Source organism: Podarcis gaigeae (genome assembly GCF_964106915.1).
Source record: "Podarcis gaigeae genome assembly, chromosome: 12".
Lineage (NCBI taxonomy): Eukaryota > Metazoa > Chordata > Lepidosauria > Squamata > Lacertidae > Podarcis > Podarcis gaigeae.
Genome location: NC_139688.1, coordinates 46,321,289 through 46,347,840, shown reverse-complemented (window position 1 = coordinate 46,347,840; position 26,552 = coordinate 46,321,289). Strand labels below are relative to the sequence as shown.

The following is a 26,552-nucleotide window of genomic DNA, read 5'->3' as shown; positions in this document are numbered from 1 at the left end:
GAAAAAAATAACTACCAAACCTTTAGAAGACATCTAAAGGCAGCCCTGTTTAGGGATGCTTTTAATGTTTAATAGGTTATTGTATTTTAGTGTTTTGTTGGAAGCTGCCCAGAGTGGCTGAGGGGACCCAGCCAGATGGGCAGGGTATAAATAATAAATAATAATAATAATAATAATAATAATTATTATTATTATTATTATTATTATTATTATTATTATTATTATTATGGTGTAAATTATATATCACACTTGGCCTACAGTTATTGTAGCCCACACAGTGACTGAGCTCTACATGCATAGCAGGTTGCCCAAAGCAAAGATGGCATAGTCACATACCCTACATCCAGGAGGACCACGATCTCCCAATGTACCCTTGAGGCCAGTAGCACCTTCAGGACCCTAAAAACAATGATGGGGAGAGACACTCCTTAAAAATGCAATTAGCATCTTGGGCATTACAGAAAATGAGCCTAACGGTTATTCCTTATGAAAAGTTCCAGGAACTGCAGGAACATTTGGGGAAGTGTCTTAATTATGACTCCTTAAGGTCAACATCATTATGGTAGAACTAAATTCATAGGCACAAAGAATCAGAAGATTCAGCATGTTGTTTCTTGCTTCCAGAAGGAGGATTTCATCTCTGTTATCATTCTCTCCCCCCCCCCCCCGGACTGCTGCCACTGCCGCCTCCTCCTTCTTGAATTAATCACACAGCAGAGGGCCTTGACAGTGGTGGCCCCACAATTGTGGAAGTTGCAAATGGGCCTTAAAGATCCATCTTTTTATGGTTGCATTCAGTAGCTGATTACACACTGAGCTGCCGAAATGGTTCTGTGGTCTGCTGTCCAAGGCTGAGTTGTTCTCTTTGGGCTGGCTGTTTAGTGGTATTTTGAGTAGAGGGAATAGTTTCAATTTCTATATTATTTTGTTTTGAGGCGCTTTCGGTTAGCTACTTTGTTGGAGATTTGTTTCCTCGAAAAGTGGTTTACAAATGGAAACAAACAGGGATAGGGGGAAACGGTCTCTCTTTCCACTGTAGCCTAGCCGCCCCTTTTTGTCAGCCCATTTTTAAACCAAGGAGAGGGAAAGTAGTTTGTGACACAGTATGTGTGTGTGTGACATGACTAAATTGGTCCTTTGGATCTTAGCCTAGGTTTGTATGAAAATTGATATAGCGCCAACCAGCAAGCTTTCTTTAATACTGTTTTTACAGAAACACAGATGGAATGTGTTATCTGTACACTTATCGCCGTTAACAATAATTTATATAGCACTCCTACAGTTGAAAACTCTTTTACAGCCCTTATCTCATTAATTATGGTCACAGCATGACCAAAACATGCAAAAATACTTCAGTTTAAGAGAACTGTGTCTGAAATAGCATTCCTGTTGAGTTAGGACAGGCAAACCATTATCTGCAATTTCTGGAAAATCCATGACTCCTCGTTTCTACAAGTTTTTCCCAGCTGGATAAATGGGTATTTACCACAAGTGTCTATTTTGTGTGGATCTATTATTATTTTAAATCATAACTGTCAACTTTTCCCTTTTCTTGTGAGGAATCCTATTAGGAATAAGGGAATTTCCCTTTAAAATAGGGAAACGTTGACAGCTATGTTTTAAATATGTTTTTAATTGCTTTTTTGGTTTTAACCACTTTAGATATATTTCGTGTAAATCACCTGGAGATGGTTGTTTAGAAGGCAACTAATAAATCGACGGTGGTCATGATAATCTAAAGCTCTCCTTTTTAAAAGTAGGGGAAACTGAAACAGATATATCTCCAAATGACAGAGTTATTATTAGCAATAGTAAGCTAGTATAAAGGTCTCTAATCCCGCCCCCTTGCCATCTCATTCACAGGCAGCAAAAGCAGGGAGCATTTGGGCAATTTTCAGGTGGGTGAGAGGAGTGAAAATTTCAGGGACAGGACGGGGAAAGCAGTGATAGACTTCCAGGTAGCTAAAAGTTGGCGTTAGACATTTTTGTCAGAACCTGCCATTTTCCGTTAGACTCAGTTTTACTTTTGAGTGTAAAGATAAAGGGACCCCTGACCATTAGGTCCGGTCGTGACCGACTCTGGGGTTGCGGTTCTCATCTCGCTTTATTGGCCAAGGGAGCCAGTGTACAGCTTCCGGGTCATGTGGCCAGCATGACTAAGCTGCTTCTGGCGAACCAGAACAGCACACAGAAACTGTGTATCTGAAGAAGTGTGCATGCACACGAAAGCTCATACCAAGGACTGACTTAGTTGGTCTTTAAGGTGCTACTGGAAGGAATTTTTTTTGTTTTGACTATGGCAGACCAACACGGCTACCTATCTGTAACGGAAACTCTGTTTACCTTCCCGCCGAAGCGGTACCTATTTATCTACTTGCACTTTGACGTGCTTTCGAACTGCTAGGTTGGCAGGAGCAGGGACCGAGCAACGGGAGCTCACCCTGTCACAGGGATTCAAACCGCCGACCTTCTGATTGTCAAGTCCTAGGCTCTGTGGTTTAACCCACAGAGCCACCCGCATCCCTACTTTTGAGTGTGGGTGTGTGCAAATGAGACCAGTTCTTCTGCCTTCACGGTACATCTTTGAGGGACCAGTATCTTACTCACTGTTTGCACCAGAGTAAGCTGTGGGTAAACCTTTTAAGTCATCTGTTCCACAAATTATGGTATGTCAGACCCTCCAAGTGTCCCTATTGTCCAGGGACGTTCTTGATTTAAAGAAGCCGACTCGGTTTCTGATTTGATCCCAGAATGTCCCACTTTTCCTTAGGATGTCCCTATTTTCATTGGAGAAATGTTGGAGGGTATGGAGTTATCTGACCCCCAAGTCGTCTGAAGGTAAGGTTTTTAATGTTTAATGTTTTATTATGTTCTTTATATCTGTTGGAAGCTCCCCAGAGTGGCTGGGGCAAACCAGAAAGATGTGTGGGGTATAAATAGTAAAATTATCATTATGGAATGGGAGGTCCCTATTTTCATCAGAGAAATGTTGGAGGGTATGGTGTGTTTCTTCAGAAGCTGGCACCAAACAGCACAATACTAACCATAGCCACGAAGGAGAAAGTTGTGTTGAATATAATGGAGCTTACTCTCAGGTAAGTGGAATTAGGATTTCAGCCTAAAACAACAGTGCTAGTTGCAATCTGAGTAATAGGAAAGCTTTTATCTGGGGAACATTCCTCCAGGCTGTACTCATATATGAACACAGAGTACTGGGAGTACCCTTAACTGAAAGCAGAGGTGATATATTGAATCAGTGTTTCACTTCAGCTTTGGCAACAAACCTTTCTGGATTCTAAAAATGAAAAATGGGCCAGTTGAAACTTATGTCTGGTTGTCACCAGATGAAGCCTACAGTAGAAAAGACTCAGTTGTGTCTTGAGGAAAGCCAAAAGCACAATTACTCCAAATTACTCTTTCGGGTATTATTATTCCTAATCACAATAAATCCTGCCCTCCTTTCAAGACGGTCTCGGTGGGATGCTTAGTCTTTTCCAGTTTTATCTTCGTAGCAACCCTTTGGGGTAGGGTCATGTTGTGAGTGAACTTCATGGCTTAATGGAGAGCTAAGCCTTTGCCTACTGACACCAAGATTCAATCCAATACATTGCACACGCCCACATGATACGACAAGCTTAAATCCAGATACCTCTCCATGTCAGGATTGCAATTGTGTAAGCAATGGGAGTAAGCAGCATGTGTGTGTGTGTGTGTGTGTGTGTGTGTGTGTGTTTCAAGTACATTTTGATATTAAGATATTGGCTTACCGTTCTCCCAGCGGTTCCTTTTGGCCCAGGTTCTCCCACAATGCCAGGGTTGCCAGCCTCACCCTAATGGAAATACATAAAACACAATCAATTTGAAGGGAAATGGCTACTGAAAGCCTCTGTTTATTAATTACAATATTTATATAGCCTGCCTTTTGTACCAAGGCACCCCAAATGACCAAGATATCAAGTACAGTCAAATCTTGGTTCTCGATCGTCTCCGTTGCTGAACGTTTTGGCTCCCAAAAATCGAAAACACAGAAGTGTTCCAGTATTGGAACATTTTTTGGAATGCCCAATGAGGCAGACAAGTGGCTTCTGATTAGCTCTTCCAATTGCAAGTGGGACACAGTAGAGATGTGGCCTTTTTTATATTTAAAAAATATGTATGTCATAGTTTTTCCAAAGAACAGTACCTTCTGACCCATAGCTCCAGGAAAGCCTTTTTGCCCCTGTAACACACAAAGGATGGAAACAGTGTTTAATCATGTTTAATCCCCATAAAGATACAGCAATCCCCATAAAGATATAGCAGCAACTACTGCAAGAAGAAAAGTGCATTTTATCTTCCTATTTCCTCTGCACAGTCAAGATTTCTAATGGGATTCATCTGGAATGACTTTTCTCAATAGCTGCTTTGATCTAGCTGCAAATTCTTGCAGCCAGCTCACTTATTCCCTGCAGAGAGATGCAGGGTGCATTCCCCATCACTTTTACATAAATAAAGGCACTTTGTCGTTGTTGTTGTTTTGAGTCAGTATGCATAGATCAGGCTTCCTCAACCTCGGCCCTCCAGATGTTTTTGGCCTACAACTCCCATGATCCCTAGCTAGCAGGACCAGTGGTCAGGGATGATGGGAACTGTAGCCTCAAAACATCTGGAGGGCCACGGTTCAGGATGCCTGGCACAGATCATGGGAACAAAGGCAGTCGATTCAGGCTGACCGGCACCCAAAATCACAAGACTACTGTGTTGACTCCTACACACTTGGAAGACTCCCTTTGTAGGCAAAAGCAGAAACAAAACATTTTTAAAATCCCAAGCTTTCCAATGATAACTCAGCAAATTTAGTGCCCTCCAAAACCCGCAAAGTTAGGCTGAAAAACAGAAAACTGGGAGGAGTGAAAATGTCCCACACAGCTAATATTTTAGTCTTTCTCAGCACAAGCTATGACTAGTGTTACTGGAATTTTTTAAAGGTTGGCGGAGGGGGATCTCTCTCTCTCTCTCTCTCCCACACACACACACACACACACACACACATATAATCTCTCTCTCTCTCTCTCTCTCACACACACACACACACACACACACACACACACACACACAAATAATAATAATAATAATAATAATAATAATAATAATAATAATAATTTATTTATACCCCGCCCATCTGGCTGGGTTTCCCCAGCCACTCTGGGCAGCTTCCAACTGAATATTAAAAACAATACAGCATCAGACATTTAAAAATTCCCTAAACAGGGCCGCTTTTAGTTGTCTTCTGAAAGTAAAATAGTTGTTTATTTCCTTGACATCTGCTGGGAGAGCGTTCCACAGGGCAGACACCAGTACCAAGGAGGCCCTCTGCCTGGTTCCCTCTAACCTCACTTCTCGCAGCAAGGGAACCACCAGAAGGCCCTCACTGCTGGACCTCAGTGTCTGGGCTGGACGATGGGGGTGGAAATGCCCCTTCAGGTATACTGGGCCGAGGCTTTTTAGGGCTTTAAAGGTCAGCACCAACACTTTGAATTGTGCTCGGAAACGTACTGGGAGCCAATGAAGATCCTTCAGAACCAGTGTTATATGGTCCCGGCGGCCACTCCCAGTCACCAGTCTAGCAGCCGCATTCTGGATTAATTGCAATTTCCCCGTCACCTTCAAATGTAGCCCCACGTAGAGCGCATTGCAGTAGTCCAAGCGGGAGATAACTAGAGCATGCACCACTCTGGCAAGACAGACATACACCCTGACTACCGAAATCAACAGAATCATTCCTGCAAATGTCCCCACAAAACACTTCATCACACAGTCCCCCCCCACCCCCATCTCTATTCAGAGGGCCTCCACAGCACATTACCAAATGTATCAATTCAGTGGCAAATGTACCTATGTACTGGCTCACTGGGAAAACTTTAGAAAGTCATATAAAATCACTCTAATATCGGATTTGCGCCATTCCAACTTTGTTCTGTTCGGGAAAGGAATGGCTACGAAGGGGGGGGGGGTCTGGCATGTGGGCAGCCATAATCCCTCAAGCCTGAGATCATGTATTCAGCAGCCTCTTGGACAAGAGATAATCCCTGGCAGCCTGGCAGATGCGTGTCATACAGGTAGCCATCCCACAGACAATAACAGACCCTCCAGGAATAGACTGAGTTCTTGGTCAGGACAAAGGAGGTGATTACCTTGACCAGGAAAAACAGGAACTTGTAAATAATTCTTTTGTAACACTTGACGGGTGTGTGGTGGAGGGCAAGGGAGAGATGGGGGCATATCTGATGAACTGGTTTCTGCCAGAAGAAAAACAAACCTCCCTGTTTGTGACATATGTATGATGTACCGTATTTTCCGCCCTATAGGACGCACTTTTTCCCCTCCAAAAATGAAGGGGAAATGCGTGTGCGTCCTATGGGGCGAATGCAGGCTTTCGCTGAAGCTTGGAGAGCAAGAGGGGTCGGTGCGCACCAACCCCTCTCGCTCTCCAGGCTTCAGGAGAGCCGCAGCACCAGTCCCACAAGGTCGGGGGACAGCGGGGAGGCGGAACGCCGCCATCCCGCTGTCTCCCGATGTGGTTTGTAGGCTGACGGTGGGGAGATGCGTGCTTCTCCCGGCCGCCAGCCCCGCAAGCTCCAGGGACAGCGGGGAGGCGCAGCGCGTCCTCTCGCTGTCCCCGGACCTGATCTGCAGGCGGGCGGCGGGGAGAAGAGCGCTTCTCCCCGCTGCCGGCCCCACAAGTGCCTGGGGGGAAAATAATTTTTTTTTCTTTATTTCCCCCCCAAAAAACTTGGTGCGTCCTATGGGCCGGTGCGTCCTATGGGGCGAAAAATACGGTATCTATGATGTACGCGAGGTTCCAACCAAAGAAGAATGGCAACTTAAACTGATGGGATATGGGCAGCCTGCAGATTTAACATATAGAATAAGAGAACAAGAAGAATTCACATTTAAAGAAGACTGGAAAATGTTTACTGAGTATATGGGTGAATATTGTCTTCATTTAAAAATGCTGGTAACATTAATTTAACAGTATAAATAAGACTTGATGGATGTAACATTGAATTACTGAAATTAACTCCATGTGGACGGAAGATAAAAAGATTGGGATAAATGAGAAGAAATCTAGATTTCAGATTGAAATAATAGAAGGAAGAACAAAATTACTATCAAAAATGTATAACCAGTTACTTGAGTGGGACACCAAAGATGAGAAAGTGAAGGAGGTGATGGTGAAGTGGGCAGTGGACTTGGGTTATAATATAGAGTTTGACAAATGGAAGGCTTTATGGTGTAAAGGTATGAACTTCACGGCATGTACAACACTCAAGGAGAACATGTATAAGATGATGTACAGATGGTACATGACGCCGGTAAAATTGGATAAAATTTATAAAACAGGTGATAAAATGTGTTGGAAATGCAAGAGTAAGGAGGGCGACTTTATACATATGTGGCGGTCATGTGAGACACTTAAAAAATTTTGGGAATCTATCTATAATGAATTTAAAAAAGTCCTCAAATACACCTTTAGCAAAAAACCTGAAGCTTTCCTCCTGGGGATAATTGGCGAAGAAATAAAAAAGGAAGATAAAACTTTTTTTCAATACGCAACAGTGGCTGCCAGAACCCTCATAGCACAGTATTGGAAAACGTCTAAAATCCCAATGATAATAGAGTGGCAATCTAAACTATTTGACTATTTAGAACTGGCAAAATTGACACAGAAAATAAGAAATCAAAAAAGTACAAAATTTAATAATGAATGGGATAAATTTAAGTTATATATGGAAACAGAAATAAAAGGAAAATAAAAATGTTGATAAAAAACAAATATATATTTGAAAAATTGACAGTAGGTATGAGATAACGCTTACTACGTAAAAATTGCTTGAAAAATGAGACACTGCGGATAAAAAATATGATAACTTTATTCCGAAATCGAGATAAAGGGAAGTCGATGAGTGTTTGTCAATGTAAGTTGAGTTGTCTATGTTTTTATGTATTACATGTTTCGTGTTTTTTTTCTTTTCTTTTTTCCTTTTTTCTTGGCTGTGTAAGTATGTTTGTGATATGTATGATATGTATGTATGTTAAAAAGCAATAAAAAATATTTTAAAAAAAAGAATTACTGAATGGTTTAGTTCATGTAAAATATGCAGGGATGTATTACCACAGAAAGATAAGAAGGGAAGTCATTGATTTAAGGTTGTTTAAATGAATATTTTGAAATGTAATTTAGAAAATTTAATAAAATTTAATTTTTTTTTATATAGATAGCCTACAGGTTCTTGCCTGGATATCTTAGGGATTTTAACCTCCTTTTTCTTTTAATTTACAGACCGATAGATGTGGAAAAATCACCTACATAAAACAGAAACCACGATGCTGTGAGTGGGGAACATGGCGACCACCAGTTGTTGGTAGATTACAACTCCCTGACTCATTGGCTTAGTGGAGCTGATGAGAATAGGAATCCGGCAAAATCTGTAGGATCACGGGTTTCCTAACCCTGTATTACTTTATTTTTGTGTATGTACGTGTTTGCTGGCAAACTGATAGGTGTCAAACCACCAAGCTTGATACTTTGTAGAGATACCTCTACAATAATCCATGTTTTATTTCCATTTACTTATAAAAAGAGCTCAGATTTTCATTAAAGATTTCTTTTCACTCTTACCTTTATTCCTTTATGTCCTTGTTTACCATATCCAACTGCACCACCATCACCCTAAAGCAAAGTTACATTACATCAGTGTTTCATTTTCGTTTCCATCTACCCTTTTCGGGGCACAAAGGTCTTCTTTGCTTCCATTTTGTATTAATAATCGCAGAAGGGGAAGAAGATTTTGACAAATATAAACAAACAGAGGACTACAACATCCATTTCTCCTCCTACTTTCCATAAATATTTTTCATTTATTCCTATAGTAAGATGAGCTCAATTAATACTTCTTCTGATAAATTTATCTGCACTGGGTTGTTGTTTTTTTTAAGGTTCAAGACTGTAATGATCAATTAATTAATTAAATTTTTAAACTGCTGTTGATCCAAAGATCTCAGGAAGGTACACAAGATAAATAAATACAGGATAAAAATTACAGGAATGTAAACAAAATAATAACACACAAACCCTTATTCCCCGGCGTCCTGGTGGACCTCTCTCCCCTTTTATGCCGGAGTCACCAGGCTCTCCCTGTTAAATGAATACAAAATTGATATTGTTATAGGATTTCGAATGGGATACATGTCCTCTCAGAATCCCTTCTCTCAGAATCATGAGTTTAAATTTGTAAAACTGGCGTCTGGAGATAACCTCCACCGCAATAATCCCAAAGCTGTTCCCAAAATACCTCCTTTGCTCGCTAAATTGCCCTAACCTGTTAAGTATCTGTTTTGTTATGTAAGTGAGGGACAATCTATTGCCACAAAAACTAAATTACTGAGGACACTTTTAGGAAATGAGAGTCATCTCCTGACCAGACTGGAAGTGATGTTATCAAGTCGTCTCTCTGTATGAAAGAGAATTGGCTCACAGGTTTCGGAGCCAACCAAAGTCAAAGAGAAGAGGCTGAGTTTTAGATTTAGGAAGCTAACAGCTTTTGGGGAACTGGTGGTATTCCCCTAGACATCTAATCGGTGAATTTGAGACATTTTTTGGAGTTGCATCTCCGCTTAAGCCTGGCCTCTATATACGGGTAAACAGTGGTTTTTTCTGGGGGTACGCATACCCCAAAACATTTTGTGAATCTAAGATTGGTCTCATTGAAGGGCAGTATTTCAATATGAATAGGAAAATGAGAGTACAGTGGTACCTCGGTTTAAGTACTTAATTCGTTCCGGAGGTCCGTTCTTAACCTGAAAATGTTCTTAACCTGAAGCACCACTTTAGCTAATGGGGCTTCCTGCTGCTGCTGCGCCACCGGAGCACAATTTCTGTTCTCAACCTGAAGCAAAGTTCTTAACCTGAAGCACTATTTCTGGGTTAGTGGAGTCTGTAACATGAAGCATGTGTAACCTGAAGCGTATGTAACCCGAGGTACCACTGTACCCCTAAACATTTTTAAAGGAAAAAAGCACTGTGTGTAAATAAAATCATATATCACAAAAATGCCACAAGCCTCCAGTGACCTGGGAGTTTTACACTGCTCAGGGAACTGGGGGAAATTGAGATTAATTTCAGTGTCAACAAGGATGTCACAACATACTGCATCTGTAATCAAAATTGCCACAACCTGCTGAAAACTCAAAATAAGGCATCACAGGTAAATTTCATGTCCATGCAGTTTAAATCAGATCAATAGGGCAAATCATATATTTCCTGTGTGTGAAAACAAGAACCATTATCATTTCCCCCCTCCATATCTGAATGAACAGGAAACCTCTCATTCAGACGGTGCGCAGGGGTGAATTTGGCTGTCTGGGTGTCATGCAATTAACACATCTGGAAAATAACTTCTGATCAATTCCAGGGCATTTCTACTTGGTGGGATTAAAAGACAATGTGTGAACTGAAACAGGCCCAGGAGCCCACATGTGAATATATTTAAGAGGAATTTGCAAACAAATTTTATAACTAAAAGTATGGATGCTCCAGAGGAGCAATTGCAGGGATATGATAAAAGCTCACAGCATCCATCGCCTGGCTATCTAAATTCTAACCTGGTAATATAACCTTCACATTTGGACAGCTTTTTTTAACCAAGTACAGTGGTACCTTGGTTCTCAAACTTAATCCGTTCCAAAACCAAAGCGTTCTGAAACCAAGGCATGCTTTCCTATAGAAAGTAATGCAAAACAAATTAATCCATTCCAGACTGCCACTACCGAACTGACCTTCAGGAGGGGGGGTTGCGGGCTCACGTCCCCACCCACACTCCCGCGGGGCTGACGCCAGCCTCGCGGGAAGCTGGGATTCCCTTAATTTACATTCCCCGCAGCACCAGCCAATCAGCTGGCGGCGGGGGCGGGCCATTCAAAGGCCACTTAAGGTCGGGGCGACGCTGGCTCACCCCTTTTCTCCGCTTCAGCAGCTGCGGTTTCCCACCCACCCGCCCTTTAGGTTTGTCCTTGACTTTGCTATGGGCTTCAGCTGGTCGCCGCAAGGGGCCTGGTAGGAATTTTTCCATTTGGCTAATTGGCTGAAATTTTGAAGCCACTTGGTTTTTTCGCCTACCTCGTAGCAAAACGTCACAACTCCTTGGTTTTGGCGGTTAGGCATTGGCCGGGGTATTGTCATGCAAATGAGATCGGGGGGGGGAGGAATGCCATCATCTCCCCCAAGGCTTGAAGGGTAGTTTGTTAAAGGACTCCGAGGGGCGTCGCCTCGTCCGAAACCTACGGAGGCTAGGGCCTAAAGCGCCCCCCCGAGCGGTAACCCCTTGGGGAGCGCCCAGGGATATGCATCTCGGGTGGCTCCCCCTGTTGGTACTTAACCCTTCCCGGTTAGACCGGATAGTCTTTTAGGGCCAATGCCTAAAGCCAATACCCCTCTTACCTGTAATCAATAAAGTTGTGGCCATTTTCGCCCATTAACCTAAATTCTTGTGTCCAGTGTCTTTATTTATTCTACCTGTGGGGGGTGGGGGTGGGAATAGCCACGCAATTTTAAAAACAACCCCTTAAACAGCAATTTAACATGAATTTTACTAACGGGACCATTGATCCATAAAACGAAAGCAATAAACAATGCACTGTGCTATAAAATAAATAAGACAGTATTGTGTAGATGATGAAAATTAAAATTATTACTTTTTTCTTACTTGCACTGATGATAGTCATTGTTTGGATGGGGGCCTTTTATCCATTTCTATAGTCACACAATCAATCAATCAATCAATCAATCAATCATTCAATCAGTAGCTGAACTGGGTTCCACACAACCACAAAAACAAATGCACTGAAAAAGCCTCAAAAACAAAAACGCACAATAAATAGCAAAAACAAAAGCACCAAACTTAATCCATTCTGGAAGTCTGTTTGACTTCCGAAGTCTTTGAAAACCAATGCGCAGCTTCTGATTGGTGCAGGTGCCCCGGAAACAATAGCTGACAGCCGCATCGGATGTTCAATGTTCGAAAACACTTACTTCCGGGTTTTCGGCATTTGAGAACCAAGGTACCACTGTAAAATTAACCTGCTGGATTCTTTGAAATACCTTATTGCCTTTGGTTCCCCAGCTCCCAGGAATGCCTGGTGGACCTGCCACTCCCAGGTAACCCTGAAACAAAAGGTAAAACAGGTCAAAACTATGCATCTGGGTAATTACTCAGCATAGCATTTTTCTTTTAATGTGCCACCCCCCTGCCATTGGTGTGGGATGTTCCTGCTTGGGGTAGGGGTAGAGGGAGACTGGCTGTCACACACTCAGATTGTGGGTGGACAGCCAACTGGAACATCCCACACCAATGGCAGGGGGGTCACTCCCAGAGGTCCTGCAAGTCCATTTTGACCCCCAGCCAGTGGGCTGGAGGGAGGAGACATCTGCCAGCAGTGGCGCTGCCCAATAGCTGGCTATTTGCCACAATGCCACATCTACCTCCATGATGAACGTCATCAAAGTTGTGACTATGTTTTACCCAGTTTTTTGGCTCAGAGTGTGGTCTTTGGCTCCTGTGCACTTGCACCCCTGTGCCTCAGAGACAAACTAAGGTTGTGAGGGGATGTTTTGCCACAGTCAATATGGAATCTGTTTTACTGACTGACTCTAGACTTTATTTCACATTGTGATAGATAGATAGATAGATAGATAGATAGATGATAGATAGATAGATAGATAGATAGATAGATAGATAGATAGATAGATAGATGAGAGAGAGAGAGAGAGAGAGAGAGAGAGAGACCGATAGACAGACAGATAGATAGATAGATAGATAGATAGAGATAGATAGATAGATAGATAGATAGATAGATAGATAGATAGATAGATTAGATAGATAGATGATAGATAGATAGATAGATAGATAGATAGATAGATAGATAGAGATAGATAGATAGATAGATAGATAGATAGATAGATAGATAGATGATAGAGAGAGAGACAGATAGATAGATAGATGATAGATAGATAGATAGATAGATAGATAGATAGATAGATAGATGATAGATAGATATAGATAGATGAGAGAGAGAGAGAGAGAGAGAGAGAGAGAGAGAGAGAGAGAGACCAATAGATAGATAGATAGATAGATAGATAGATAGATGATAGATAGATAGATAGATAGATATAGATAGATGAGAGAGAGAGAGAGAGAGAGAGAGAGAGAGAGAGAGATATGATAGCAGTGTTTTTTTCTAAAAATAAAATGTTTAGGGGTACTCTCATTTTGACTCAAGAAAATCAGCATTTTATAGTTCAAATCGGGGGAAATAAATATAGTAAATGGACAAAAGTACAAAGATTCACAAAATGTTTTGGGGTAAGCGTACCCCTGCATCCCCCCCCCACAAAAAAATGGATGATAGGATTTTAGTTAATTTAAGCTGATTTGAGATTAAAAAAATAAAAGAAAAGAAAGTGTTTACATACAGGAAACCCCTTGTTTCCTTGATTTCCTTTCATTCCCTTCACGCCCTGGATTCCTCTCACACCCTAGAAACATATTTGACAAAAACAGAAAATTGAATACGAACAAATCATGTTTTCAGCACAGACTCTCTCAATATCCCTCAGAAATAAACCTGAATATTTTTAACGTTGACCTGTGGACCTTTAAATCCTTGCTGTCCAGGAAAACCGCTAGGACCACGGGGCCCTTGTCTTCCCTGTAGCAAAAAAAAAGTAAGAAAAGACCAGACTCAAAATCTTCATTCATGAAGAAATAAGTTGAATTAGAGACCAAATTACACTGAGGCCAGACAGTTTTCTTTGTAAGACAATCTAATATATTGGCGTCATGATAAAACAGCACTCCTATAAATATATATATATATATATATATATATATATATATATATATATATATAAAATGCACACATACCTGGGGGCCAGGCTGGCCTCTTCGGCCTTGGTGTCCCTATGACAAGAAAATTGCAATAAGTTAAACATTTCTATTTAGATCTCACTTTAACTAGCCTATGTCCACTTGGATATAAGTACCATTGAGTTTAAAAGGGCTTACATTTAAGAAGATATGCGTAGCTCTAGGATGCTGTGTGACAAACCATTAATAATAATAATAAAAATAATTAATATATTATTTATACCCCACCCATCTGACTGGGCTTCCCCAGCCACTCTGGGCAGCTCCCAACAAAATATTAAAACACAGTAATGCATCAAACATTAAAAGCTTCCCTACACAGGGCTGCCATCAGATGCCTCCTAAAAGTCTGGCCGTTGTTTTTCTCTTTGACATCTGATGGGAGGGCGTTCCACAGGGCGGGCGCCACTACCAAGAACGCCCTCTTCCTGGTTCCCTGTAACTTGGCTTCTCGCAGTGAGGGAACCGCCAGAAGGCCCTCGACGCTGGACCTCAGTGTCTGGGTAGAACGATGGGGATGGAGACACTCCTTCAGATATACTGGACCAAGGCTGTTTAGGGCTTTAAAGGCCAGCAGCAACACTTTGAATTGTGCTCGGAAACGTACTGGGAGCCAATGTAGGTCTTTCAAGACCGGCGTTATGTGGTCTCAGTGGCCGCTCCCAGTCACCAGTCTAGCTGCCGCATTCTGGATTAGTTGTAGTTTCTGGGTCACCTTCAAAGATAGCCCCACATAGATACCACAGTCTCCACTGTCCTTCATTCAGAAGAAATAAAACCCCTGGGATCTCACACTGCTTGGAGAATGGAGTGGTCTGCAACAATATGTTTTCCATGCCTGGCGCCATTTAACAACTGTGCAGCCACATTTTGAAGCTTCCGAACCTTCCGAACACTTTTTGAATTTAGCTTCTAATAGAATGCAATGGTGAAACCTCCCTGCCCCCCCCCAGGGCACCCTATTGATTTCAGTGCACCCTATTGATGCACCCTATTGATTTCAGTGTCCAGACTGAAGATGCACCCTATTGATTTCAGTGTCCAGACTCTGCCATGAATCTGGACCCACAAGAACTCTTTTCTCGGCCTCAAGACATTTCCCGGAATCAAGTGGCAAAGATTTAGAGAAAGTGGGAAAGTCTCACACAACTGCAATTCCAATATTCTCAAAGGGATTTCTATTTGTGGAAGAGGGCGCTTAGGGTTCTCTGCCTATTGCTAGCAGTAGATCCAGTGATAGGACAGTTGCAAGTCTGCCTTGCATTACCACCATGAAGTTCTTTCACAGGGAAAACAATGTCAGCATCTTCGTTCTTTGGCTCTTACTCTGGTTCCTTTCAAGCCGGGCAATCCCGTGGGGCCACTTGGTCCCCTCTCACCCTGAAAGCAAAACATTTAAATTTAAATGTAAGTTGAAACATCTTTATGAGCGTAAGACCCCTGCACTATGAGGCCAAAGGCCCATCTGGTCAGTATCCTGTTCTCACAATGGCAACCAGATGCCTAAAGAAGATCGTCCACATAGGAAAATTCATCGTCTCAAACTCACAGCATGACAACCAGATGTTGGCAAGTAGGATAAAATACTTTTCATTGTGTTATTCATACTGCATGTGAAAACCACTCGTCTGTTTACAGAAGTTAGAAACGGGAGCTTTGGGTATGAGGCGACATTGCTACGGGCTGCCCACACATTTTAGAAAAAGAAAAGGATTAATCTGCAAAAATGGTTTCAGTAACTATCCTGCAGCCCTCCTGGTCCACCAGGAATTTGGTCAGACAAGAGAAATGAGCTAAGGAAGTTGGCAGGGCCTGCTGTGGAGTTGGGGCTTCAGGACCCTGGACAGTGCTACAGGTGCTAGCCTGTAAATTCTTGGCATTTATTTGCAAATACAGTGGTTGCGTGGCAAGTCCCCTCCCCCCCTTGTGAAATGAAGACACAAGACACATAATTTAAGGTTAAAGGCCACAACTTTATTGATTACAGGAATTGAGAGGTATTGGCCTTAGGCATTGGCTCCTATCGACTACCCGGCATGGAGACCGGGAAGGGTTAACCACCAGCCGGGGGAGTCCTGCTGAAGTACGCCTACTAGGATCCCCCGGGTGTCACTGCTTGGGGGTGTGCCTTAGGCCCACACCTCCATAGGCTTCGGACAGGGCAACGCCCCCCGGAGTCCTTTACCGGACTACCCTTTGCTTAGGGGGAAGGTGATGGCGCTTCCTTCCCCCCTTCATTTGCATAACAATTACCCCTGCCAATGCCTAACCGCCAATACCGGGGAAGTTGTGGTGTTTGCTACGAGGTAGGTGAAAAAACCAAATGGCTGGAAATTTGCCAAGTGGAAAAATTCCTACCAGGCCCCTTGACGGCGACCAATCGAAGTCCATAGCAAGGTCAAGGCTAACTAAACCTAAGGGAGGGCGGGATGGGAAACCGAAGCAGCGGGAACGCGGAAGAGAGGAAAGTCCCTTAAGTGTGTTAGGCCACGCCTCCCCGGCCCGCTGATTGCCGGGCTGGGGCGGTGATGCACCCAAGGATTCCCCTACTCTCACAGGGGCTGAGAGCCAGCCCCCGCATGCGTGGGGAGGGGGTGGGCCCGCAACCCCACCTCCTCTCCAGCTCGGAAGTGTCTTACCTGTTGTGACCCATATCCAAGGACATGAGCACACAACTAGCACAGTCCAAACAGAAGCTGAGCCTTGAGGTGTAGCATCTAAGCTGAATTTATTGCGCACAAAACCAAAGAAAACATGGTTTCTCTCTCTCTCTCTCTCTCTCTCTTTCTTCCTCAGAGAGAGAACTGCAAAAGCAGTAGCTATACAGAACGGAACAGCGTATCTCAATTTCCACTCACAAGACTCCAACAATCAGTGCTGGAATGTAAACACAGACATGTGACGTGTAACAATCCCACACATCTGCAGCACGGGAGACATGGAATTCCTAACATCTCTCCTGCAGCTAAGGAAGTTAGTGTGGGAGAGAAGCTAGAAGAACCTGGTCTTAGACCTGTGGGAACCTGGGTTGCTTATTATATCTGTTATTTCATATTCTATTAGCTCTTCTAGAGCTGTAAAGTAATAAATCCTTAACATCATTTGAAATGGGCTGATCACAGCTTGGTTCAGAAGTGGGAGAGGTGTGGTTGCCATACTAATCATACACATCAACGCTCACCCATTTATTATACTATATTTCTGTAGAAACTACATTTCACAAGCAGATAATAGACGAGGCATATAAGATGGTATTTTACCTCTCTTCCTCTTCCCCCTGCTAAACCTTTCGGTCCTGCTATGCTACTGTCTGGTCCAGGAATACCCTAGATGAAAGGGAAAGAAATGTTAATGTTCCCACATTGTTTGTTTGTTTGTTTGATTGATTGATTGATTTAGAGAAAGAGAGAGAGAGATGGGGGAAAGCACAGGTTCTTAACCTTTGGTCTATGGACTCATGGGGTCTGTAAATCTCTCTCTCTCTCTCTCTCTCTCTCTCTCTCTCACACACACACACACACACACAGTGTTTCTTTGATTTCCTTCCACCTACCTTGAAGATATGGGGATGCGGGTGGCGCTGTGAGTAAAACCTCAGTGCCTAGGACTTGCCGATCGTATGGTCGGCAGTTCAAATCCCCGCGGCGGGGTGAGCTCCCGTCGTTCGGTCCCAGCTCCTGCCCACCTAGCAGTTCGAAAGCACTCTTAAGTGCAAGTAGATAAATAGGTACCGCTTTATAGCGGGAAGGTAAACGGCGTTTCCGTGTGCTGCACTGGTGCTGGCTCGCCAGCTGCAGCTTCGTCACGCTGGCCACGTGACCCGGAAGTCTCTTCGGACGGCGCCGGCTCACGGCCTCTAGAGCGAGATGAGCACACAACCCCAGAGTCGGTCACGACTGGACCTGTTGGTCAGGGGTACCTTGACCTTGACCTTTTACCTTGAAGATTGTCTTTGTGGGGGGAAATCTGGGGACGGGGTTCATAGCTTTCATCAGATACTCAAGCAGTCCATGACACACACACCGACAAAGGTTGAGAACCACGGGTATAAACAAAGCTTTGGTTTCAAATTGTGGAGTGAAAAGAGCCAGCTGGTGTCATTGTGATGTCAGGTGGCTGACAAGGGAGAAATCCTAACAGAGGAAATCCTCTCACAGAGTAACAGTCGCCAGAATTTCCTGGGAAGGGGGTTAAAACCACTCTGGGAATTGTAGCTCTGTGGGGAGGATGGGGGAATAGTGATCTCCTAACACCGGACCCTCCAAGTGTCCCTATTTTCCAGGAATGTCCCTGATTTAAAGAATACGTCCTGGTGTCTGATATAACAACAACAACAACAACAACTTTATTATTTATACCCCGCCCATCTGGACATCCATCTTGATCCAGAAATGTCCCTCTTTTCCTTAGGATGTCCCTATTTTCATTGAAGAAATGTTGGAGGGTATGGAATTATCTGACTCCCCCAAGCCGTCTGAAGGCAATCCTGTATAAGGAAGGTTTTTAAAAATGTTTAAAGTTCTATTTTTTTATATATATATGTTGGATGCCGCTCAGAGTGGCTGGGGCAACCCAGTCAGATGTGTGGGGTATAAATAGTAACATTATCATCATGGAACGGGACGTCCCTATTTTCATTGGACAAATGTTGGAGGGTATGCCTAATACCTCTCAGTGCCCTCAGCAAACTACAGTTCCCAGGATTCCCCCCAGGAGGGACTGTTTCAGACAATATGACTCTGCTTCAAAAGTATAGTGCAGATGGGAGCTCACTGTTCCTGGTTTGTGTGACCCCACGAGTCCCTCCATGTTAGCAAAATCATGCTCACATCGCCTGTTCAATGCAAGAGCCACTAGCCTCTTGCCCCTGCGATTCAAGCAGTCAATATGATCAGAGGCTGCGGCTGAATTCCCTTAGGAAAAACAAAATTTTGCCCAAAGAACTCCAGGAAGTGGCTGATAAAGAAATTGCTGCCCTTCCCCGGACAGCTGCCCAGTGAGGATCCGTAATCAATGTGTTCTGACATCCCGTCCATGAGCTGTAGTGTGGCGATGGAGGTTAAGCCGAATTGTCCTCCACCACCTGGCTGACCAAGCGCAGCTCTCTGGAGCACTGAGAGCAATGTGATGAGCCGCCAACAAGGCTTTTCTTCAAAAAAGAAAAAAAACTGAGTTCTATTTCAACTCCTAGGAGGAATTAAAGACATGTGGCGCTGTGGGTTAAATCACAGAGCCTAGGACTTGCTGATCAGAAGGTCGGCGGTTCGAATTCCTGCGATGGGGTGAGTTCCCGTTGCTCGGTCCCTGCTCCTGCCCACCAGCAGTTTGAAAGCATGTCAAAGTGCAAGTAGATAAATAGGTACCACTCTGGTGGGAAGGTAAACGGTGTTTCCGTGCTCTGCTCTGGTTCACCAGAAGCAGCTTATTCATGCTGGCCACATGACCCGGAAGCTGTACGCCGGCTCCCTCGGCCAATAAAGCGAGATGAGCACCGCAACCCCAGAGTCGTCCATGACTGGACCTAATGGTCAGGGGTCCCTTTACCTTTTATATAACTTGCAGCATGTAAAGAGTTAGGGAGGGAATAGACCCATTGGTAGAAGACCCTTAGCTAGAGGGGGGCAACTCCTTGTTTAATTTTGTCAAACCTTCCACACTTGCTCCTCTTGCATATTTAAAAATGACATGGAAAAATAAAGCAGTCCCATGCTTGCAAGAGAGAGAGAGAGAGAGAGAGAGAGAGAGAGAGAGAGAGAGAGCGAGCCAAATGCAGATACAGTATCAGTGCAGTGAGCAGAGTCATTTCCGTCTCTCTTGCCTTTGGAAAACAAAACTTACTGGGTCACCTCGGAAGCCCTTTTCACTGCGATCACCAGGGAGTCCCCTTGGTCCTGGGCTGCCCTTTGAAGAATAACAGTGCATGAGAGCTTTAGAACAAGACGATATAAGCGAGCCATTATTTTGTGTGACTGATGTGTTTGGCATTAAACGGGCTGCTGTTTGAGAAATAATATTGGATAACTATATGATATGAATTGAAATAAGTAAATAATTTGCTAGAAAAATTTATGAGGTCAGCTTGCAGGAACAAGAGATGTGAGGAAGTCCAAAGATGAGAATGAAATGTGGTTATTGAAAAAGATTATGCTTCTATGTATGTTGTTTATTGTTTAAAAACTTTAATAAATATTATTTTTAAAAAAATAAATAAACGGGCTGCTGTTTAGGCTCAAGGCAGACATAAAGTTTCTCTGTTAACAGAAGCAAACCTTCCATGTTAAGAAGATTAGAAGCAGCTCCCACGGAGGCTCAAACCCTTATCAGTGCCATACAAAGGCCATTTCATTCTCCCAAGCACTTAACCCAGAGTTGCTTCTCTTAAGTACTTTTTTCTTAATGCCGGGCCAGTTGTTGCCGTGTTTTTATTGCTGTTTCTATTTATGGTATTCATTTTATTACTTTTGCTGAATTATTGCAAAATGTTATACTTTTATTTTTACTGTAAAGTCGCCCTGGGAAAGTTTCTTTGACAAGTGAGCTACAGGTATCTAAAATGAGCAAATGAAATTACCTGGCAGCCTGGGTCACCCTTTTCTCCTTTAATTCCTGGAGGTCCAGAAGAACCCTGAAGAAGATACATTAAATAGCCTATAAGTATGCAATTAACTCTATTGGGGTTGGGATATGTTTGCTAATTCAAACAGAACACTGAAAAGCAAATGAAGAAATAAAAATCTTACTGGCTCTCCATTAACGCCGTCAAATCCATTATCTCCCTTGTTTCCCTGCAAGAACACACAAAACAAGGAATTATCTGCCAAATTCATCTCAGTATTAAGCACATGTTTACAGGCACTGTCAGATCTTGCAAATTCTATTTCAAAGACCCCTGCGGAGTGCTTTGCAATGAGTGCCACAAGACCCAACAGTTAATACATTAATTAATGTGCTGTTTAATACAAAACATAACAAAAGATGTACAGCAATTTTTTCCTAAGTATTTCCTCTATTGTTGTTATCTGATTTTTTTTTTGTTTTGATTTTTTTATTCAAAATTAAAACAAGACATATTATCCAAAAACATACCATCCCCCCCATTTTTCCTCCCTCCCCCCCCAAACCCACCCACCCCCACCCCCTGAATTCCCTCAGTTCCAGTCTTTGGTTTCTCTGAGACTGCTGTTTTCTGCATGTTACAAAGTTGTATAGATCCTCAAACTATTTAGCTGATTATTATCAATAAAAAGTTGTGAATGTTTATTCAACTGATTTTTTAAAAAAATTTATTTTTTTAAATTGCTTATAGGAACTCCACAGTCAAGCCCACCACTCTGAAAACTTCAGAACCTCAGGAACTGAAGTTCACAATTTTTATTAGTGTTACAGCAACTGGGGCCTCATTTCTGCATTACTGACAGCACAATCCTATGCTTGTCTGCTCAGAAGTAATTCTCACTGAATTGAGCAGGACTTACTCCCTGGTAACCGCATGCAGGATTGCAGCTGTAAAGCAATGTGACGGCCGTTTTCCTGCAGTTACTCTTCTAACACCTCCAAGTAAAAATCTACAACACGCAGCCATGTGGTTAGTGCAGATTGTATCCCTGCATTTATTGACTTCATTTATAGCTCAGCTGTTGACTTACGAAAAGCTGTTTCCATAAGCTGCTTTAAAAAAATAACTTTAAAAACCCGGAAGCAACAAGAATGAGAAGTTACCCCAAACACCCTTCATTAACCAAATGTCTCCTGGAACAAAAAAGGCTTCTGCTTAGCTTTCCAAATATTAAAATTAAGCTAGGCTGCTCTCACAGAAGAGCACATCCCAAGATAGTGACACAATTCCGTAAGAACATAAGGAGAACTTTGGTGGAGCAGATCAGAGTCTACTGCAGCATCTGGCCTCCCCAAATGGCCACCCTTTTGCCCGCAGGAAGTTCACAAAGAAGAACACGAGGGCAATAGTTCTCTCTAGCTCATAGCGGGTGGCGCTGTGGGTTAAACCACAGAGCCTAGGACTTGCCAATCAGAAGGTCGGTGGTTCGAATCCCCACGACGAGGTGAGCTCTCCTTGCTCAGTCCCTGCTCCTGCCCACCTAGTAGTTCGAAAGCAGGTCAAAGTGCAAGTAGATAAATAGATACCACTCCAGCGGGAAGGTAAACGGCGTTTCCGTGCACTGCTCTGGTTCTCCAGAAGCAGCTTAGTCATGCTGGCCACATGACCCGGAAGCTGTACGCTGGCTCCCTTGGCCAATGAAACGAGATGAGCACCGCAACCCCAGAGTCATCCACGACTGGACCTAATGGTCCCTTTACCTAGCTCATACTACTTCCAATCCTGGAGCTGATCCAAATCAGGCTGATTCAGATCGACCCAGGATTCTGCCGAATTAGGTTAAGGGAGCTCCAGATTGCCCTGGCCATGTTGGGTCCACTCAGAGCCATCCAGGGGTATCAAAAGGGAAGGCAGTCTTGAGGTGAGGGCAGCAGGGGAGAAGGAGATCTGTAAACAACTCCTTTCTCTCTCTCCCCCTTCCCAACCATGAATTTATTTAGTATTTTAAGCCAGAAGGGTGGGGCAGCATTGCTTAATTGTTTTCCCAATGCCACACATCACTTCTGGTTACCAACAGGGGAAGGGGCGAGGCAGCAGAGAGCTTGGTGTGATGTGGGCACAGCAGCAGAGCCAATCTGTATACTTACATGTAAGTTACATGTAAGTCCTATGGTGGCGCTGTGGTCTAAACCACTGAGCCTCTTGGGCTTGCCGATCAGAAGGTCGGCGGTTTGAATCCCTGCAACGGGTTGGACCCCCGTTGTTCTGTCCCAGCTTTTGCCAACCTAGCAGTTCGAAAGCATACCAGTGCAAGTAGATAAAGAGGTACCGCTGCGGCGGGAAGGTAAACGGCGTTGCTGTGTGCTCTGGTTTCCGTCACAGTGTCCCATTGCACCAGAAGCAGTTTAGTCATGCTGGCCACATGACCCAGAAAGCTGTCTGTGGACAAACGCCGGCTCCCTCTGCCTGAAAGTGAGGTAAGTATTGCAACCCCATAGTCACCATGACTTAACCACCATGGGGTTCTTTACCTTTGCCTTTTACCTATTGAATTCAGTATTGCTTACTTCCAGGTGAGTGGAGTTAGGGGCTGCAGCCTTACTTATGAGTAGCGTGGTTCATTTTTTAAGTTTCATGCCGTGGTTTTGTTAGATGGAGTCAACAGCGATAGAAGGCCATATTTGATGGTACCAAATCTGTCATACCACCATTTGCAAGCGATGCTCATTTAAGACACCATCACACATTCATACTTATTCAGGAAAGGAGGAGAAAAACACTTTTCTGTACCTTTCGGCCCAATATTCCTCTCTGCCCCTGCAAAGGATCAGAAGAGCTCATGTCAATTTGAGGACACAAGAAGATATCAGAAGGAACATTTCGCCATGCGTTAGAAAGGAATGAAATTATAGCTGATGCTTGCCTTGGGTCCTCGGTTACCACGGCAACCCTTGTCACCCCTTTCTCCATCTGGCCCTGGCATCCCTCGTGGGCCCTGGCAACAAAAATAAGCACGACCATTAAGAGAGGGAAGTTGTGACAGCAGGGATTGGGATCCCTTTCACTTAGGGGACAAGAGAAAAGTGAAACTGCTATGATGTCGTGCACACGCAGTTGAATCTTTTTTGGGGGGGACAGCAGGCATCACCCTCCGTTCATGGCATCCTTGAAATTCCAATACTACTACTACTACTACTACTACTACTACTACTACTACTACTACTACTAATTTATTATTTATACCCTGCCCATCTGGCTGGGTTTCCCCAGCCACTCTGGGTGGCTTCCAACAAAACACTAAAAATACAATAACCTATTAAACATTAAAAGCTTCCCTAAACAGGGCTGCCTTCAGGTGTCTTCTAAAAGTTTGGTAGTTATTTTTCTCTTTGACATCTAAGTTTCAGAAGAGTCTTGCCATAGGGTTTGGAAAGGCCTCGTGTTTCAGCAAGGCAAACCTAGAGCACCATTTACTCAGAGATAGAGTTGCGTGCCCTTTGGATTCTGGCCAATATTTGGAAATATTCTACTCTCCCACCCCACCCCAAAAATGTATGCATGTAACTTAACAGCTTACAGCTTCCCCTTCTTCTCCCAAGTGTCCTGGACTTCCTCTAACACCTTGAAGGCCCTAAAATGGAGATCAAGGAGACTTATTAACACCAAATATCATTTTCAGAGCACATGAAACTATCAGAGGCTTTTGAGGACAGCGCCTCTCCGGTTAAAATCCAAATTCCTTGCCTTCATCCCGTGTCTTCCTGGGTCTCCCGCTTCTCCCTCTTCACCGACACATTTGCAAAACACACAGCAACATGTTCGCTCGGCAATATTGGCCTGAGAAAGAGCAGAATGGTAGATGAAATTGATGGACTATGCAGAATTAGATAAATTAGCAGGAAAGGTTTGAAACCTGCGGGACCAGAGATTCTTAGAAGACTGGAGTAAATATGTGAACTATTTGGAAAGTAATTGTAATGAACAGATTGCGCTAGTAGGTCTGCAAGCAGTTCTGTAAGGAGGACTATTTGAAATATTGCAAGAAAGACTATGAGGAGAGTTATGAGTTAATGATAATTAAGACAAAAAAAATTCCTTCCAGTAGCACCTTAAAGACCAACTAAGTCAGTTCTTGGTATGAGCTTTCGTGTGCATGCACACTTCTTCAGATACACATTCAGATATACATTCTGTGTATCTGAAGAAGTGTGCATGCACACGAAAGCTCATACCAAGAACTGACTTAGTTGGTCTTTAAGGTGCTACTGGAAGGAATTTTTTTTGTTTTGACTATGGCAGACCAACACGGCTACCTATCTGTAACTGATAATTAAGAGTAATAGAGAAATTAAGAAATGCAGAATAAGTGATAAAGAATGAAAAATCATCAGAGGAGTTGACGGAAGTCTAAAATATTGTATAAGAGAAGTTATGTTACATGATTGTTGGAAATGGTATGTTAAAAAACCCCAATAAAAATGTATATAAAAAAGAGAAAGAACAGAATGAACTTTTAGAATTCTGAAGTGCAATCTGTCACACTTTGGGAACAAATTTGTATAGGATTGCTACACCAATATGACACAATGACAGGACTCGACTACAGTTTTTAATCATGCACGGTTATCAACTGTCATCACATTGGTGCTGTTTTAGCCCCAACCCAATGAAAGTTAGTCATACTATTTGCTGAAGGTATTGTGCAATTGCAAGGATTTTCTTCCTTTACTTAGCCAGGCAGAATATGGGCTTTGGAAATCCCTGCCTATGTTTTAGATGCCTGTTGAAAACATATTTGCATCAGCAGCCTATTCAGAAATATAATTTTAGTTACCTACATCAGCTTCTAAAACTTTATTTTATATCTGTTTTTAATTATGTTGATTTTGTGTATGTTGGTTTTTATATGCATTTGTTTTTAACGATGCTGGTTTTATGTGTATACATTTTAATTGAACGGTGGATTTTAGTTGTGTGTCTTCTCTCCAGTCTTATTTGTGCCTGCAAAGCATTTTGATCGAGAACTTCTATACATTTTCTAGATAAATGAAACAAATAAATATTGGAATGAATTCCACAAGTTTGGCTGCTTTTCTAGAGTCCGTTTCTAGAGACCACACAGCATCATCAAACAATTGCACTGAAGCATTTCTTGTGTTGTCCTCTGGATTTTTTCCATGATTTGCAGTGATTTAAGAGGGGCGCTGGGACAGGGGTGGCGCTGTGGGTTAAACCACAGAGCCTAGGACTTGCCGATCAGAAGGTTGGCGGTTCGAATCCCCGCGACGGGGTGAGCTCCCGTTGTTCGGTCCCTGCTCCTGCCAACCTAGCAGTTTGAAAGCACATCAAAGTGCAAGTAGATAAATAGGTACCGCTCTGGCGGGAAGGTAAACAGCGTTTCCGTGCGCTGCTCTGGTTCGCCAGAAGCGGCTTAGTCATGCTGGCCACATGACTCGGAAGCTATACGCCGGCTCCCTCGGCCAGTAAAGCAAGATGAGCGCCACAACCCCAGAGTCGGCCATGACTGGACCTAATGGTCAGGGGTCCCTTTACCTTTAGGGGGGGCGCCACTATATATTTGCTATAGCAACACCAGCCTGGCCATTAGGCACCTGCAAAACACTTTTCAGGCTTTTAAAGGGAACAGCACCCTTCATCCAACGCTTCCTGTCTGCAAGTTTAGCCTAATTTATTGCTTCCCTGTTCAGAATAGCTGGTGGATTACTCCTGAACTGCCCCTTGTATACAGTGGTGCCCCGCAAGACGAATCCCTCGCAAGATGAAAAACTCGCTAGACAAAAGGGGTTTTCGGTTTTTGCGTCATTTCGCAAGACGAATTTCCCTATGGGCGTGCCTCGCAAGACAAAAACGTCTTGCGACTTTGTTTCCTTTGTCTTAAAACCGTTAAAACCAAGGGTACTTTGCTTGAACAGCTGCAGTTGCGACTTGACTTCGAGGAGCAACTGTTAGCACGCGGTTTGGTAGCCTTTTCTCAGACTTTGCTCATTTTTGAAGCTTTTCCAAAACTTTTC

The 26,552-nt window shown here is 43.2% G+C and overlaps 1 protein-coding gene across 1 annotated transcript in view; it reads right to left on the bottom strand.

Annotated features, from left to right (window-relative positions):
* The window catches only part of LOC310828605 (collagen alpha-6(VI) chain-like), a 69,794-nt gene that overhangs the window by 15,020 nt on the left and 28,222 nt on the right, over positions 1 to 26,552 (bottom strand). Inside the window, exons 11-28 of the mRNA XM_083706219.1 lie at positions 24,265 to 24,357; positions 24,098 to 24,151; positions 23,444 to 23,515; positions 23,311 to 23,337; positions 20,705 to 20,749; positions 20,536 to 20,589; positions 19,803 to 19,865; positions 17,225 to 17,290; positions 15,291 to 15,344; positions 13,962 to 13,997; positions 13,684 to 13,746; positions 13,511 to 13,573; positions 12,140 to 12,202; positions 9,116 to 9,178; positions 8,663 to 8,713; positions 4,184 to 4,219; positions 3,768 to 3,830; positions 337 to 399 (exon numbers count right to left, since the gene is read on the bottom strand). Of these exons, the coding sequence (XP_083562345.1) occupies positions 337 to 399; positions 3,768 to 3,830; positions 4,184 to 4,219; positions 8,663 to 8,713; positions 9,116 to 9,178; positions 12,140 to 12,202; positions 13,511 to 13,573; positions 13,684 to 13,746; positions 13,962 to 13,997; positions 15,291 to 15,344; positions 17,225 to 17,290; positions 19,803 to 19,865; positions 20,536 to 20,589; positions 20,705 to 20,749; positions 23,311 to 23,337; positions 23,444 to 23,515; positions 24,098 to 24,151; positions 24,265 to 24,357 (1,029 nt within the window). The remainder of the gene's footprint in view (positions 1 to 336; positions 400 to 3,767; positions 3,831 to 4,183; positions 4,220 to 8,662; positions 8,714 to 9,115; positions 9,179 to 12,139; positions 12,203 to 13,510; positions 13,574 to 13,683; positions 13,747 to 13,961; positions 13,998 to 15,290; positions 15,345 to 17,224; positions 17,291 to 19,802; positions 19,866 to 20,535; positions 20,590 to 20,704; positions 20,750 to 23,310; positions 23,338 to 23,443; positions 23,516 to 24,097; positions 24,152 to 24,264; positions 24,358 to 26,552) is intronic.